The 17,277-nt window shown below is 35.7% G+C and overlaps 1 protein-coding gene across 5 annotated transcripts in view; it reads right to left on the reverse strand.

The window, feature by feature from the left end:
• The window catches only part of KLHL5 (kelch like family member 5), a 57,278-nt gene that overhangs the window by 14,037 nt on the left and 25,964 nt on the right, over nucleotides 1-17,277 (reverse strand). For all 5 annotated transcript variants that reach the window (XM_083836247.1, XM_083836244.1, XM_083836246.1 and 2 more), the window contains 4 exons: nucleotides 16,917-17,099; nucleotides 9,150-9,286; nucleotides 8,511-8,707; nucleotides 1,049-1,261 (listed from right to left, as the gene is read on the reverse strand). In XM_083836247.1, the coding sequence (XP_083692373.1) occupies nucleotides 1,049-1,261; nucleotides 8,511-8,707; nucleotides 9,150-9,286; nucleotides 16,917-17,059 (690 nt within the window). In that variant the 5' untranslated portion in view covers nucleotides 17,060-17,099. The remainder of the gene's footprint in view (nucleotides 1-1,048; nucleotides 1,262-8,510; nucleotides 8,708-9,149; nucleotides 9,287-16,916; nucleotides 17,100-17,277) is intronic.

Raw genomic sequence — 17,277 nt, forward strand, 5'->3', positions numbered from 1 at the left:
TCTGCTATTTTTCTAATCAGTTATTGACTGGACATAATTTGATTTCAGTATATACTTCTGGGTAAATTCTTTACTTTCAATTTATAAAGATGTTTCAATTGCAGTTAATTAAATAAAAGGAACACAGAAGTGGTTACAGACTTTATACGTGATCATCAATTAATTAAATGTGCAAAAATGGAATGATTTCCTCCAGGTCAACTGGCTTGCACTGTATTACATTTCTAGAAGAAGTGAATTGCAAGGTCAAGGCTGCACTTGAGAAAATCCTGCCAATGCATATGTAATCATCAGTACGGAAACACTAATACTAAAATGCTTCCTTGTGAATCTTACCAGCCAGCAAGATACTGAATGAGAGACAACACACGGAATGTTTTGTATGTATCGCTGCGAATCAAGTAATCTCACTTTTTGTTGTATTAATGACTTCTACTTATTATACATATTTCATAAAAAAATCTCTTCTTATTTAAGAGATAATTCCCAGGAAAAATGCATGGCAAAGTCCTTTGACTTTATAATAAGCGTTAAATATTACTAAATAAAGGACAGCAAGGAGGGATAACAAAAGGGAAAAAAAAACAGTTTATATGCCTGCTAACAGATAACAACTACAGTCCTACACGTGACACTAACAAGAGGAGTCATTCCCGCAAGACTGGGAAAACTGTCATTCACAACTGTTCAAACAAACCAAACTCAAGACTTCCTCAACAATGTGTGTAAATGTTCAAGAAAAATAAAAAGTACCGTCTGGGAAAAAACAAATGTACCCAAAGATGTATTACCAAGAGTAAATGGAAGAAAAGAATAACTCCAAATGATTTATTCAAATTGTATCTCCTACATCTCAAGGACAATTATAACTATCATGCCTATACAACATGTTAAATCCTTACACGCAGCTCTAAGAAACCAAATCACTAAAGAATTTAGAAGTTTTTGTGTGTTGTCACTATCGCTATACAGATGCTGTAAGCATGCCCACTATAACCACGGTATACGCTAGGAAGGAGAGAAACTAGGCAGAAATTGAGCAATTTACTTGTGGAGCAAGCAGAGGCAGTCTAATGTAAGCCAGGAGTTTACTGAGATCCTTCCTTCTCTGTTCCAAATCATGTCGAACCCATGTAAGTAGTGCATTCAATATAGTTTCTTCATTAGGAATATTCATGTCATCACTTGCCAAAAGCTTTGCAATTTCGGTGGCTGGCAATAGCAGAAATTCCTGGTTTCTAATTACTTCCATGAAATTTTCCTGAAAAAGAAAAAGAAAAGTATTTTGAATACAGCTGACAGTTTCCTTTGAGGACAGGTTTTTTTGGTGCTTTTATTATTTATTTATTTATTTTTATTATTTATTAAGGAGTTTATTTAACTCCTACTACATCTTCCCCACTTGTCCGTCCTTCATGCTACCTCTCAGTTGTGCCAGGAAATACCACTGGAGGAATGACCAGGGAGAATAAAATATGAGTTATTTTGACTAATTATCATTTCCCAGACTCTACCACCAGGTTCCACAAACAAATGTGCTGAAACAACCGACGGCGAAGTGCACGGACAGAAATGAGCACTGGGCTGTGGGGGTAATCATCATGATGCTGCAAATTGAAGAAATACTTTCTGAAGTACATGTTAAAAAAATAAAAGGTGTAGTTTGTTTCTGTTGTCTATGTAGAACGCAATGTGAGATGCTCTGTGAAGCAAAGAGCATAACATGCTGCAACACCTACTGGGTACACTTTTAACTGTTTTCATTACTGCTACATTAAGCTATGGTGATTCAAGTTTTCAGAGGAAATAAACAACACTGACAATTTCATTGTTCATTTTCAATTGGACATTTGAAGTTTATTTTACTGTTTTTCAGGTTTTATACAGCTTATCTGATAGGCTGAGGGGGAGAAAAACATACAAAGAATCCACAATATTGTACACTCTGATTTATTAACAATGTTTACTTCGATAGGAGTATTCAATTTTCTAACTTGTTCTGTCATTTCCAGCAACAGATTCTTACTTCAAAGGAAGAAAATTTGCAATATATAGCACTTCTCACACTGATATCCCATTACCTCAGAACAATACGACTTGCAGAATATTCTATACGGATTCTCACGGGCTTAGACAGAAAAAGCAGAAAAACATATAGAAATACAATCAACATTATGAGCTTACAGTAAGAAACCTGATTTTTTTTGGAATGCGAGAGAAAAGGGTGAGACGATATATATTCCTTTCCCATACACCTTTAGGCAGAACAGGAAAGAAAAGTAGAAGCACATAATCACAACATGTTCTATAAATCACAACATGTTCTTATACTTTGATAGCTCAAAAACCAATTAACTCATACTCCAAAGTGAGAGTAGATTCATGACAGTAAAATAGTATTACAATCAATTTAGTAAACGTACTGTTAATTGCTAGATAGCTAAACAACTGCGTTCTGGTTTTGCTACCTATGCTTATAAAACACATGGAGGATGAAATGCATTAGGATCCACAGATGGGGAAGTCTAACTGGACCAAATACCAAAATCACTCTTAGTGAGTATCTTGTTTATTGAATTAGAAAGAAATGCACACTAATGAAAAACCTCTGCATTAGAAGCATCTACAAACTGGGAAAAAAATAGCATTTTTAGGGTGAAAAATAGGGATCAAGGTGTGAACAGAAGCAGGACGGGCACTGCAAAACAGGTATAAATTTGGCAACAAAATGGCAAACAAAACATACAGCACAGTTTGGCACTGCATATGCCAAAAGACACCATGACAACAAAGTCATTAAATTCAAAGTGGAGTACCTCAGTACTCCAAAAATACTGATGAACTGAACAATATTGAGCAAAGAGAAAAAGAATAGTAAGGATTAAAACAATCCATCTTATTTGAACGCTACACACATATAATTATGCTACAAGATGTCTAAGAGGAAAGATCAAAGTGACTCCACTACACGGGTAACTCTGGAGTTGATTTAAGAATAGGAAACATTAGGAAAATAACTCAAAGTGTTAATCTGTGCACATAGTAACTGTGTATTCCTGGACAGAATTTGGAAAGGAAATTTTGAGATTTAGTATCTGAAAAGCTTTCCTAGTATACAGAACCAACTGGCTACGCAAACATAGCGCTTCTGCATGAAAATTGTAATAGGTTACAAGGGGGACAGAACTCTTTTCCTCTTTAATTAATTCCGTGTATTACAAAATTAAAGTTAAGAAAATGAGCAAATGCAGATAACAAAAATGGTGAAAGGACCATATAAATATTCTGTAGCATTACCCACACCCACTTTTATTTATTTTACTCTGGGAGTAAGTTGAAGCTGAAAAACCATCAAAATTATTTCCAGGTTTAAACATGCCGTTCACAGAAATTCAGATTCCACTGAAGTCATTTCTTTCATGGCTGCTTTTTGGTTGATTCTGTGCTAGAGCATATGCAAGCTGGAGCTGTCCTTTTAGTTTTGCGGAATATACAGGAAAATCTACAGCAGTATACATGCTGAATATACAGCTGTGACAAAGAGAAAAGCCAACACTTACTACCTTAAACTTCCCATATTGTCTATCCGGGTCACAGGAAGAGGAAGGGGAAAGCACCTGCAGGGAAACTTTCCTTTGTCTCTGAAGGCAGTGACAAGCTGATAAGACAGTTAGCAATCTTCTTTAGAAAGCTTTTTTCCAACTGGATTTAATCACTTCAACAGCTGTTGTGTGTAAAAAGCCTGATTTTCCTTCTTGTTGCTTGTAGACAATTGCTTTCTGATGGGAACAAATTCAACTTCCTCTTGCTCCAATTCTATTTTTAAAGTAGATTCCTTGTGAGCACAGTATCAAAGCATTCCACTGGGAATACAGCCACAATCTTTGGCCTATGTCTGTTTTTCTTTTCTTTTTTTTTTTTTTTATGATCAAAATCTGACAATTCCTCTTCCTCTACAGACAGAGATTCTGAAGACAAAAAAGAGGAGCCAGCGTGTCATCTCCTAGCATTCTTAACCTCCTCATTAGCCTTTGCTTTCCTTCTTCTTATGGGAACTCTCTGTGGAGGAACAGGATATTTCAGAGAACAAATGGTCTGCAGTTTCGGTTGGAAACTTTATCAAATGAGTAGCCTGAGTTTTATGTACTGGCTAAAACAGGGACACAGTGGCATTGTTCATCCAGATCGTAGCCTTAAATTCACCCCTCAGCAGCTGCAGAGTGAATAATACTGATATTCTTAACCAGAGGTCTGTCTTGGTACAGAGCAAAAAATATTAGGAGCACATGAAGGAGGTCATGATATTTATTTTTAAGTGATACTTCATCCCCACAGTTGAATCCAGTTAGATAGTTAGGCTCCCTCTGTACTATATCAGAAGGATTAAAACCTCAGAGTGCATCAAAATACCCACAGGCTGAGAAGAACTGTACGCAGGAGTCCCACAGGATGCTCTAACCACAGGGATCTGTTTGAACTCCAAACTTGGGCAAAACTGAAAAGCAAGATGCGTTTGACTCATAGGATCTGAGGAGGAATATAATTTTGTCATCTAATGGCTGCTTTGGTCAGCCGGTCAACTGAGGTATGCATTAACCAAGAAGAACTGAGCTATCTGACCTCCTGGTAAACTGTTATAGGCAGATATATATAGGATGGCAGCTACTTTCCTTTTAGACAGCTTTCACTGCTGTGTTTAGCAATAAACCAACCTAAGGGTTCTTTGCATGCCCTGGGTTTGTTTTAGAGTACAGCTATTGCAGCTTTGCACCTCCCTACGTAGTTTTGGGATTCTGAGACAGGCCGGGCAGCATGCAGAAAACTATTTAGTCTCACCAAGACAATACTGATCTTTTGTGCTAGTCAGAACTGTACTGAACTTAAAAGACAGAAATATCCTGAGTTTTCACAGCTGAAAACAAGTGTACAACTATTTTCAAAATTACTGAGCAGGGTACTGCAATTTCAGGTGCAAGAATATAAAATCATTGTTTTAGGCATTGACACAAATTTTGGGTCTGGTCTTCTGTAGACAAAAGAGTGTTGAAATTTCTCCCCTTTTCATGTCCAGAAGACTTCTGATGAAATGTAACATGACTTTTCACTATGCTTTAATGTGTGGAGAGGTGAAAAACAAACATTACAAAACTATCTACACACGGATTGTCTTAAGCACTATCACATTTAATGTTTAAAGTATCTTTTTTTTAAAATTGTAATTAAAGTATAAATTTGGCTACTGATGAAGCTACTGATGCTTACCTAAGCACAGCTACCTCTTCTCACCACAGATATTTCATGTTCTGAAAATAACATTGGCTACCTTTTTCTCATCTGAAAATATTAACTTCCCTTTCGTGTGAAAGAGGAGTGAATGGTTTTCATTCAAGGTACGCTATCAACTATTTCAAACAAGCAAGAAGACAAAACAGCTGTTTCTCTGACCTGAAGACAGCTAAATTCATCAGCAGGCATTATGCTAGAGGGCATGAAAAATGCACAGAAGGCACTCTGTTTGAAAAGGCATTATGAATTAATGTGAACAGATATACTACTGTCTAGCCTAATAAAATTTCTAGATTTATAATTGTATGACCCCAATACTACGTAAAAACTACAACAAAACAGGATAATCTCTGTACAAAAGATACCTTGATCTAAACACATCTGATGATCCTGTCAATTGTATTATAAACCCAATGCATGAAAATCAAACACAGAGTTACTCTTTAAAGTGCATTACACCCACAACTGATCACTTCAGTTTATTTAATATTTCACTTAATGCACCCTGAGGATTTTTCAAGCTTTGCTTAGCTTGCAGTGTCAAAAAATTGACCTGTTTTGGTGATAACTTTGAAAATTTCTCTCTTCTGAATAAACAGCTTAACTGTCTACAGAGTAACCAATAAAATAATGCAACACTGAAGCCCTTTTAGCGTAACATACATCTATATAACCTCTGATATGAAGAGATGCAGCATTCAAATCCATCTGACTCATTTATATTTTTAATCACATTGTATGGTGCAATTAAAACCATGCCACAAAATCATGCTAATGTTTTCCAGTGACACTAACGAATATTACTTAGACAGAGCAGGTCTATTAACAGAGGTAAGCCTACTGGGATAACTCACTGATTGGTCCTTCAGTTTAACCAAATGCTCATCTCATCTGAATATCTGGTCTTCATGTAAACAAATATTTTAATTAAGCTGGTGAGATGCTAATCAAAATAATGCATGTGTCACAAAAACTGTTAAAACTGAGAAGTTGCTTTAATTGAAGAAAAACAGGTATATGACAATTTCATTTTATGAAAGGAAAAGAAAATCTCACAGAATGTAACATATATAAATTAAAATACAACCATTTTGTATTATTCATTACCTCCTACTTCAAAAAGGAGCACAATTACATGGAAAAGCCAGAAGTATATAACTACTCAGTATAATCCCTCATTATTACAGCATATAATTAGTTCACTGTTTTAATAAGCAGAATTTACAGGTACTACCAGTGTGCTTAACCCTTATGCTCTAATACTTCTTAATGGAAAGAGCACCGAGTGGCCAGCACTTAGTACTGCTGAACATTTTCTTCTTTCAAACAGCTTTTAAACAAATGAAATTACTTGGGGATTTATTTTAATTGACAATTCAATTGGACTATATATTTCTATGCAGTTTCCATAGCAACATTCATTTCAAGCTAAAGAAGCTGCTTCTCTATTACTCATTATTACAAAAATTCAATTTCATGTCTCCATTGGAACTAAACAACATTAAAAGAGGCCTCGGGAAGAATCCATCTAGCACAACTAATTAGTTTTGAAAATGGCTTTTTAAAATCCACCTAATTTAAATTTCATCCACATCAAAGCCTTAAAAGCAACAATTTTGCCACAGAAGTAAACAACGGCCAAAAGGCATAGAACTATTTTCCTGGGGTCTGAGCAAAAGAAAGATGCTGTAAGAGAGAAGTTCGCAGCCTCTTTCCCCCATGAAAAGCCATGAATTGCCAATCAAAATAGTATGACTACAATCCCTAATAGTGATCTTAAGGATACATGAGTCTAACATTTATTAACTTTCTGATCTTGTCAGTTGACTGATAAAGGTTGTGAGGGACACGGAAATAACACACAGGCTTATTCTGAAAAAGAACAAACAGGTCAAAGGAGGAAGGCTCTCTGTGCTTTTCGTGTCACTGTTTCTCTCTACGTTAATTCTAATAGTCCTCAAAGGCATAAAACATGTTTATCTTTGCTGTTTCATCTAACTGTCTATCTAATTGAAGTCTTCTTGTTTTCATTTAAGCGATAATGAAGGTCAAGAATGGAACCATGTAAGTTACAATCTACACGCTATTTATTGACCTCTTTTGGTAAATTTCTACGTGTACGTAATTTAAAAAGATTAGAGATCCACTCACTGAGGAAGAACAATGATATCATTGGAAAAGAGATGGCTACTTTAAACTGTAATAAATACTAAACTAAATTTACTTTAAGCCAAGAAGAAACAAAAAAGACGACAGCACTTTCTAAAACTGCACAAATTCAGAAAGTAGAAGGAAAGCCATGGGCTTCTAATAGCAATTGCACAGCAAAAAATTAAACCTGTTGGATCCATCTAAACATAGTGACAATGCAACACCAAACTACACAGGCAAATTAAGTACTATCTCCATTCCCACATCCCTAATGCAGTATCTTCGTGACCTCATTCAGGTCCCAGGAGCTTACGCAGGCAAAATTTCATCAAGAAGAGAGAAAAATACCTCACAGAACTCTGCAAATAACAGATGAACTGACTTAACTCAGAGATAAGTATCCTGCCTTCTTCTGCTGATAATATTACTAAAATATGCTGGTGAGAAGGAAAAGAACATTTACATTAAAATAAAAGCATGACTATTGAAAAGATGAAATTTAATTAAGTTGGCAGGTCAGTCTCTCTCTAAATGAACTCTGCAAATATCATTGGCAAATTTGCATTTGGCCACATATAGCCTAAGATCAAATCGTTTGACGCCATGCTGATATTCTATTACTAAGAAATCAAGTATAATACAGAATCTATCTTGGTGAATACTTACATTTATACCCCAGGTGTAACTTAGAACCTGATTACTCCAGCTCATTATGAAATTTTTTGATTTATTGATCTGTTATTTTGGACTAGACGACGGCAGCTAGCCCGCTGTTAAGTGTGTAGCTTTTGACTGACAGAAATACGAACTAGCCTTTGAATGATTTTATTGAACGCGTTAACACACAATTCCACTGCCATTACAAGGAAGCATTATGCATGCCTCCTTTCTTCCAACTCTAAACCAGCAACTTTACAGTTATTCTGTCATTTCTCATCATGGTAACATATGTGCATTCTTGTTTGGAAAATGGTCAAGGCTTTCTGTAGGAAAAACATTGCTATTTTACTCAGACAAACATTCTGTATTTTGCTTATTAAAATAACTGGATGATGCTTAAAAGAACAACATACCATAGTGTAATTGTGAGCCACTTTGTGCAAGTCAGTGCAACCCTGCGCATCAGCAAAAGATCGGATTCCAAGGCAATTGGACGGGTGAAGCTGCTTCATGAGGAATTTACAGCATGCTTCTACAACCTGAGAGAGCTGAAGAAGGCAAGCTGTAGACAACAGGCACTCAATATTATCTTCTTTTAATTCAAGGCGACCTATCAACATTAAAAAGCAGATGATACATTTTTGCATTTAAAATTAGTTAAATTCCCCAAAACGCAGATGCAACAGAATTATTTACAGGTTGTGTGACAGAACATAAGGCTTGGCAAATATCACCTTCAACTTTAGATAACCAGCTTTTAAAAATCAGCACCTATAATGATGCAAGGAAAGGGAATCCTAATAAAATTCCTTTTTCATCAGTCATTATACATTCAAAACATTGTGTTAATTTGTTAACTCAGCATATAGTATTATCAGAGAAACCACGTCTAACCAGGTTGCCTCAGGTAACAGCAATGGGTTTTTTAATGTAAACGCAGAATTAAATTATGTGAATGACAATTCCTAAGAGCATTTGAAATCTAGTAATAGAATATAATGCTCAAAGGAGGACAATTCATTAGATCAAATTGCCATTTTCATTCTAATTACCTGTATATGCATATTGAACCAGAGCCCACAATGCATTTGGCTCCACACCTTCCATCTTGATTTCCTCCTGTCTTGCTTCCCTTACATCATTGGTAAACATCGCTGCAAAGTAGTCCGAAACAGATGAGAGAACCAATCTGAGCACATCATGCAGGAGAAAGACAAAGAGAGGAAAAGAAAAAAGCTTAGTCAACCTGATGTTTGTTCATTTATGAGTCATTATTTTACAATTTGAAAAACTGTTGTACTGAGAAAAACATTTTTAAATTGACAAACTGCTCCACACTCCAGTTCCCCTCTATGCATAACGAAGTACTGTGACTGAATTTACATTTGCTGCTGAAGTAAACAAATTACTCTTTCAAAGCTCAGTGACTTTTGATAGTCTACGTGGCAACAACCCACAAAACCACATAAATTGGAAACTGAATATAAAGAAACATAATGGAAATTGGAAAAAAAAAGTTGAGATCCATTTGTATTATATCGGTTACGTTTTCAAATGTGAAAGAATGACTTGCTAGTCCTTTTTCAAAGTGCTTTAAAACGCTTTTACTCTTGATGCACACATACATTCATCTACTAATGCTGGTAACAGGACTACACACAGTCAACATGGAGATGGTACAGACAACAAAACCCCATAAGGAGGAAAATATGCCGCACAGGACAAACTAATTAACAAAGTAATCTCTTTTGTGGATATGTACTGAGCATTTTATTAATTCTGATTATTTGAAGATACGGAGTAAGTAAATGTGGTAATATGCTCAACAGTGTTTCTTTTTGCATTATTTTTATATATATTTCATGTTTTATTCTCAGTGCCACTCCACATGCGTAAGCATGAAGATGTCTCAATATGCGTTCACAAGGCTAGAGCTAAAGAAGGAGATCCACTGAAGACAGAATATTCAATCCATAGTTCTGCTGTGTGAAACCTACCAGAACTATTAAGGAAGCCTGTTGTTCTTGTTCCCAAAATACCTCCAGGAACAGCCTTGTAGGTTGGATCAATGTTTGTGCTGCAGCAGCACGCTATTGTCCCTCTCACATAGAATTCAAATCTAAATACACTTGCATAGTTACTGAGCCACAGAAACACCAAACACAAGAATCAAGCCTACAGCAAATATGCTACACAGTCCATCTGCATATATTCAATAAATCTGATACTTCAGGAAACATCAGTTTATCCTGTGTTGAGTCATTACATTGGCTTGTTAAGATGATAGAGATGCGGGACCTCAAAAGAGAATAAAATTCACTTAAAATTCAAACACCAGAAGAATAAACCTCAAATGTATTAATGGCAAGGATTTGCAGGTACATATATGAAGTCATAAATTTAAAAAAAAAAACCTGCCTCTTAATTAACTGCAAAATTAACTGCGAAGAACTGTCTCTTAATTAACTGCATAGTAATAAATATTGACTGCTCTCAACTACTTTTTTTTTCCCTGCACATCTTCTGAACAATAACCATTTGGACAGGTCTACAGTCAGGTAATCATTTTTTTCTACTTGCTAAGTCAATAGTGTTCTGTAAGAGTGTACATGGAAAAAAATCTTTTTAAAATCTTGTATATTTGAAGAAGTTTTGTAATGAGAAATAAGGTTCCGTTATTTTAAAGAATATATGGTTCTTGAAATACAAGATTTATTCTGTATCTCATTTGTGAAGAAAAATTAGAATAGAACCTCTAAACGCATCACTTCTAAGCGTTTTAACCTCACGTTTAATGATACCTGCAATTGAATGGAAACATTGCCTCCTAAAGATCTGCAGAAGTTCAGTGAAATTAGAGTAAAATCATATAAACAACATGGGAGAGTTTCTACAACTGCTTTTTGATTTCACAAGATTAGATCTGTGTGTGCAAAATAGAAGTTCTTACCACAAAGCAAAGTGTGTAGATGGACAGATTTAAATAATCCAAGTATCCCTGCAATTCTAATTAAAAAAAAAAGAAAAAAAGAAAAAAGAAAAAAGCAAACAAAACATTCAAACTCTGGCAATATCGTCTTGAACTTCTATGTAGAATAGAGCGTGAAGAAGAAAGGTCTGTGCCATGGGAAACAGAACCTAACACCGAATATTGATTTATTTTTTTTTTTAAATCTAACAGCGCAACTGTTTTAGTTAGCTGCACCATTATATACAAAATGGTTGGACTGTACTTATCTTAGCAACAACTGTTGAAGAAACGCCAAATAATAACCCAAAGCTCTGGACAAACATCTCCTACCAGCTGCGGTGGTATCAGCAAAATTCTCCCTGTCATTTCCAGTCTTGAAGTCCTCCAGAAGAAACTATTTGAAATTCAAAATGCAATCCACTTCATGTTTTTGCTAACCTTGTTCAGACTGATGAGAAGGTATATATGCTTCACAATGTTATGTGCTTTCCAGAGAGTGACTTCCATATGCCAAAACAGCACCTCCAGCCCAGGAGTAGATTAAAACAAGTAATGTATCAAAGCATATATTACATGGATAACAATTTTAATTTTAGCCAACAAGCATGTTCACAATAAAAAGTCTTTGAACAGGTATCCACATATTTCTCTAAATATAACTTTTTCAAAGAAAGAAAGAGGATTGAAAGATACAGTGACAACACATCAAGGTGACACTGAGCTAGCATAAAAGAAAACACAGCCAGACTCTCAGTCATCTGGCCTTATTTTGTCCCATGTTTTTCTCAGTAGTCAATAAAAATCAATTACTACTTTACTCATGTCATTTGACACCCACTTGTTCATTGATTTCTTAATCTCATTACTAGTAACTGATTTTTCTTTCGATTTTTTTTTTAGATTGTCTGAAGATAAACTGCATTCCTACATACAGATTGTACAATGTGAAGCAGTTATACCTTCATGTAACTGAACTGTCCACAGAAGGATTTCCCCACCCTTATTTGATGTTTTTGCTAAAAAAGCTCTGAAATAGCTATGTGACAAGTACAATTTTTCAGAAGAAAATCTGTGCAATGACTATAGAAACTACACTTATAAATAATACCCACAATCTCCCTGACAGCTTGAGCCATCATCTGCAAATATGGGCTTCCTAAGTATTTAACACCAAAAGATTCTCTATTATTTATAAATCATTAAATTAAAAATATTTGACCAAATCAAGAGTTCACTGGGAACTACTGATGCTACAAAATGCTGCCTTTCCTCATTTAGAAACTGAAGTTATGGTTTTTTGTATTCTTAGTTTGTAGTCTTTTTTCTGTCAGTAACATTTCTTTCCTAAGTAGCCCAACCAAAATGCCTGAGAGAGCAGTTGAGGTGGTATTCAGCTGCCCAGCTGGGTACAACCACGGCACCCACAAGGATCCCTGAGCCCTACTGATCAGTCTCTCATGCAGACAAAAAAGTATGCAAATGCCAAAATTTTTCATCTGGAAAATCGTAAAATGTGTGAACAGTTAGTCTCTCTGGAAAAACATTCAATGGTTACGCACTAAATACTGGCAAAATCTGCATGTTTCAGTAAGCTCTCCTGTTCTTACGGGAGGTTCTAGGGTTACGGATTTCTTCAATTTCTGTGGTTTGTACTGATCCAAAACCAGAAAGAGGCACCACGACAGCTTAACTCACTTTGAAGAGCTAGGCTAACTTCATTGTTACTTACTAAGAGCCAGTAAAACGTGTACTTCTTGAGGGAATGGCCATAAGGTGCATCATCTAGACAGTTTTCTAGGCTTTCAAAGCAATTATTGGGTAAAATGCTGACAGCTGCCAAACCTGGCACTTTATAGATTCAGTATCTCCTAATCTGATTCACCTGTCGGAATGAAATTAAGCTTCCTAACATCTTCAAGATAAAAGGGCCAGTTCCTAGGCACCTCCTGGTTTCTGGCTGCATAGCGGCTGAGAGTAGTCCTAGGAAATTCGACAGCTTGACCTCCTGCTAAGAAGCACCACGTACAGTGGTTGCTTCAGCTAGTTTCTGCTCTCGATAACAAAACATGTCAGTAATAAAAGGTGTATATAAAAGTGGTACCATCCCATACAACCACTGTGTATATTTAAATTAAATTCATTTAAAATACCCAAAAATACATGTAGCGTGCAGAATTTGATGTTGAAATGACATCCAGTTACATCTTTCTTCCAGGGAAATCAAACCTTTCAAAATTCCTTTGCCACTTCTGACACAAAACGATGGTTACAATAAATCCTTTAGTAAAATCTTTCAGAACAATCACAGTTAGCAGCAACAAATAACTTTTTCGCATAAACCTAGCACAGAAGAACTGCTTTTAGATATATTTTGATTTTTCAGAAACATACCGTGTGTTCAACTTTTATAAACATGTAATTACAACAATAAAAAAACTGCAGTGCAGAATTTACAAAGTAAGATAATACAGTATGTGAAAGTAAGGAAGTATTATTAAGCCATATGGAAAAGAAGTACAAAGATAAATAAACCTCAAGATAAAAAAAATAAATGTCTGCAGACCAGGATTTGTACTCTTCCAAACAAGTTTACTAGCCACTAGAGTACATAAGCTTCCATTTCCCTTCTTTCCTTCAGTGCCATGCCTTTTAATATTTTCATCTGTCAGTGTCAACACGAAGGAAAAAAAAAAAAAGGCTCTGCACAGATTTTCAGATTGCTGGTTAAAGAATGTGATGCAGTGCAGGCTTTAAATCCCCTCTGGCCAGAGATCTCCCATTCCTTAAGTGAGTTCTGACCATCAAGTTATTACTAAACTTTTACTGTGGATATAGCAGTTAGATGAATGTAATAAACAGAAACGTAGTAAATGACCTGAAATGTCTGAAATTGCTGTGGACGCATGAACACCACCTGATACAAAAAACTAGACTCCATTTCTCACATTTAATAGAGTCCAGCAACATTTCTTTACAGAAGTGGAGGGTTAGGGAGTAGAAGTATAATGCATTTTTTTCCTTGTAGAGAACTGTCCCCTTTTCTACTTACTTTTTGATCTCTTAAATAAGTTCTAAGCTATAATTTCAGCACAGAAGGAAAAGATAAACAGCCTTAAAAGAACAGAAAATGCCATATTCAGAAAGATTCTGGCTATGTGTGATACTCTTACCTGTAGTAGACTCAGAGCCCTAATTCTTTGAATAGACTCAAATGAAAACCTCTCAGAATTTTACAGTAATGTACTACCTGTGCTTTTTACTATTGCAGACACCAAACTCACTGCTCTTTTCTCCAATATATACTTACTTCATATACTTCAGAACATTCAAGTATCATGAAAAGCAGAAACTGGGAATTAAGAAAAAAGATACAAGAACTATTCAAAATTGCAGGTTCAAACCAGAAAATCTGCACATTGCTCTATACAAGAGAGTGATTAATAATAATGAAAAATATTCTTACTAATTCTATGTGACCACATACCGAGAAAAACTTTTTTAAATTAAAAAAGCTGTCCAGTGTAAACAAACTTTGTTTTCTTACATGCCCTTAGTGTGCTAAGCCTTTAATCTAGTATCTATTTAATAAATATTGTTAGTTATTAAACCTTAAGGTAAAATATTCACGACTCTTCTGAAATATACGGAGAGTTCCAGCCTGCGGACAATGCTAAAGAAGTCAGAACTTGGACAGGTTGATGCAGGCAGTACAAATCCTACAGAATTTTTACTTACAACACAGGCTACAACAAATGCATCAAGCCAATCTTCTCACTGATTTGCTTTTTGTAAATTTCTGAACCAAATGTGACATTTCCATCTTTATATTTTGTGCTCTGGAAAAGCTCAATTTTCAGTGAGGTGCTTTGAATGCACCGAGATGAAGACCGTAGTTATTTCTATCTTTCCCTCAGAAAATAACTTAAAACAGTAAGAGAAAGAACTTACTGTTGCAAAAGGCAAAGCTTCTTTGTAGGCTGTTCTAACATTAAAAAAGTGAACTAAGGACAAACATAAGCCTCCCACCTCCTGCTACAAGCACACAGTGTGCTTCTTTGGCCTTAACTTTTGTGCATATTTAAAACACAATATTCCAACTACAGCAAGATGCTTCTCCTCCTGAAGAGGAGGACAGAGCAAGTAACAGGTGGCAGCATGAGCCTAATGCACTACAGAAACAGATGCAGTAGCAGAAACTGAGGGAGCAAAGTCAGTTCTATAAATAAATGAGGAACAGGTAAAAAAAAACACATTAAAGAACTTTTTAGCATACAGAATGTTGTGTTTATCTTGTTGAATCAAAATCTTCCAGTCCTTAGAAGATAGTTGCAGCTGTCCTCTGCACCCTTTCCACGCTTTTTAATCATTAAATAAACCCAACCCAGAACTATATACTGCAAAGGTGCCATAAGGAAGTTAAATTATTTCTGTACTATTATCACAACTATTTTTTTCTGTTTACAGCAGTTTACAGCAAGCAGTAAAAAAGCTCTTTGACTTCTAAATTACTTCAGTGGGTGCAAGTCCAGTAGGGGTACGTGCATTCCCTATTTTCATCTGATTTACTCTTTGCATAGGAACCATGAAGTTTTGTGATTAATTTGAACAAGCTGAGCACTGATCTTACGCAACTCTGTAGCCATAGGGAAAGTCAAATCAGCTTGCTCAACCACACTTCCTTTGTCTCTCCAAAAAAATTCATCATCCGCAAAAGTGTTTACAAAGGAATCGAGGTCAGGGGCTGAGGGGAGAGCAGGGCCACCCATTTTAGCAGTAATTGCAGAAAGATTTGCTTTATCCCTGATTTTTCCGTGTTGATTACAGTCTTGACTGTTTAAAAATGAGGTTTCATAAAACAAAGGCTCACTCTGAGAGCAACAGCAAGTTATACTGTAACTACCTCCCTGCTCCCCAAGTTGGTTCCCATCCCCATGCTGTCCTTCCTTCAGCTGCGTTAGTACAACAGTGTGGCTGATTTCTGAACAAAAGCAGAAATCTGGCTTTTTAAAGAAAAATACCAAACCCAAACCAGAAACCTATCCCAGACTTTATTAACTATAACAGCATTAAGCTGTGGTTTCACTGCGAGAGTAGAAATCAGCGATGGAAAACAGGAACGCTTTAGGCTATTACTCCTGCTGTAGAACTAATCTTACAAAAACACAGTTTAATTACACCTAGGTTCCTATTCAAACTATTAATCCTGTGCATTAAATATCATAACATGCTTCAGTTATTCATACTTCTGTTTCATAATCTTTGGTATTTTCCTAGCATTTAAATGGCATTCTGTATTATCTGTTGATTATGCAGACAGCAGATACGGTAATGTTTGATCAAATTCAGCCTATTAGCACTTACTGTCAGTGCTCAGTAATCTGCTATCAAAGGATTTGTTACTATGGGAGACAAAAAACTTCATGTGGACAAGGGACTGTCCTTGTTGCTAATTATGACTCTAAAAACTTAATTATAAGTTGAAAGAAAAACTTAGTCTACGAAAATTTATTTACTCCATTCAATGGTGCAAAAACTACTGCTGCTGTTAATGGTCTTAGGCTGCATTCGGGACTTTTTTGGGGTCTTACTTTGTTATTCAAATACCTTACTATATGCTTGGAGACAAAAAGTGTAATGTGAAAACACCCCAAACATTTTTGATGCTATGTCACATACAACAGACAGAAATTAACTTTTAGTTTACAAATAAATGTTAAAAAAACATAAGCATGTTTAAAGTATTCCAAACTGTTTAGGATGTTTGGATGTTTTACAAAGCACAGAACACACACTTTGACACCACATTTGTAAACTGATAAAAGGTTACTCCAAATTATAACAAACTTACCTGTGAGCAGGAATTCTCCGATCACCAGCAACTAACACCACATCACATAGCTGTTTGTGTCTTAGATAATTCTCCATCTTTTTAAAAGTTTGTTCAGCGTGATTGAGAGCCTGAAAAAACTCATCTGATGTACAGGGCTCCATAGTTTGACAAGATGATAAGGTATGACTGCTGTTGGAGGTTCTGCCGAAGACAATAACAGAAATCTTAGTTCACACAATATTAAGGTGCAACAATTCTCCATGCAGATGATAAAACGAAAACCACATCCATACTCCCTTCCAATTTTATTTCTGTTCATATGCATACTTTCTTTCTCCAAACCCAATCTAAGCCCTTATGAAAACAGATACAATAATTC

This window comes from Anser anser (genome assembly GCF_964211835.1).
Source record: "Anser anser genome assembly, chromosome: 4".
NCBI classification, from domain to species: domain Eukaryota; kingdom Metazoa; phylum Chordata; class Aves; order Anseriformes; family Anatidae; genus Anser; species Anser anser.